This window comes from Myotis brandtii, unplaced genomic scaffold, assembly GCF_000412655.1.
Source record: "Myotis brandtii unplaced genomic scaffold, ASM41265v1 scaffold61, whole genome shotgun sequence".
Taxonomy (NCBI): domain Eukaryota; kingdom Metazoa; phylum Chordata; class Mammalia; order Chiroptera; family Vespertilionidae; genus Myotis; species Myotis brandtii.
The window spans coordinates 3,710,917-3,711,918 of NW_005370318.1; the positions used below are offsets into that span (position 1 = coordinate 3,710,917).

General features: G+C 59.6%; 1 protein-coding gene across 1 annotated transcript in view; it reads right to left on the minus strand.

Annotated features, from left to right (window-relative positions):
* Window positions 1-34: 34 nt before the first annotated feature.
* The window catches only part of ID1 (inhibitor of DNA binding 1, dominant negative helix-loop-helix protein), an 8,622-nt gene continuing 7,654 nt past the window's right edge, over window positions 35-1,002 (minus strand). Inside the window, exons 2-3 of the mRNA XM_005879873.2 lie at window positions 734-1,002; window positions 35-491 (exon numbers count right to left, since the gene is read on the minus strand). Coding sequence (XP_005879935.2) covers window positions 450-491; window positions 734-955 — 264 coding nt within the window. The 5' untranslated portion in view covers window positions 956-1,002 and the 3' untranslated portion in view covers window positions 35-449. The remainder of the gene's footprint in view (window positions 492-733) is intronic.

Below are 1,002 nucleotides of genomic sequence, written 5' to 3' on the forward strand. Positions count from 1 at the left end.
CAGGCCCCTCCCCTCCATCCAAGAACACTGCAACTTTACCATCATCTAAAGTATTTGTTTAATAACAACAGAAAAAAAAAAAACAACCCCACAGAACTATTGTAAAACAATATTCTCAGTCGGTGATCATTGTAATATACAATACAAAGCAATAATTTCCTCAGAAATCTGAGAAGCACCAAACGTGACCATTTTTTAAAATGTCTGCTTTTCAAAAAATAGAAACACACGGGGGGGAAACTCCCCCAAGTCTCTGGTGGCTGATAGGTGTGGAGGGAAGGTCGGCCTGTCCCGTCAGTCCCCCAGCCCGGGGCTGGATCCACAGGCGCCCGAAGGCCGCTGGTCTGTCCTGTTCCTCCCCAGCTGCGGCAGGCGCTCGGGAGGGCCAGAGAGCACTCGTTCCTCTCGCCCCTGGAGGGCCGGGGTCGGCGGGGTCTGGAGCACGCGCTTCAGCGACACAAGATGCGGTCGTCCGCCGGGACACACGCCGCCTGTGAAACGAAGAGAGAAGAGGTGAGACGGGCGGGCGGGGCTGGAGGGGACGAGGCTGCAAGCCGCCCCTTCCCCAGGAGACACGAGAAGGAGCGCTTCTCCCATGTCCTTGGGAACCCCGACACGGCCAGGCACCCGAAAGGATAGGGTCGGCGGAGGGTCCAGTCCCCCCTCCCTCGCCGGGACTCAGTTTCCCCATCTGCAGGAAGAGAACGATCTGGGGTTCCAACTCGGACCTCACCTCGGCAGCCAGGGCGCTGATCTCGCCGTTGAGGGTGCTGAGCGGAGCCCGAGCGGGCAGCCCCCGGGCCCCGGGGGTCCCGACTTGAGATTCCGAGTTCAGTTCTAGCTGCAGGTCCCAGATGTAGTCGATGACGTGCTGGAGGATCTCCACCCTGCTCACCTTGCGGTTCTGGGGCAGGGTGGGCACCAGCTCCTTGAGGCGCGAGTAGCAGCCGTTCATGTCGTACAGCAGCACGTTGACCTGCTGCTCGTCCAGCAGGGCGAGCA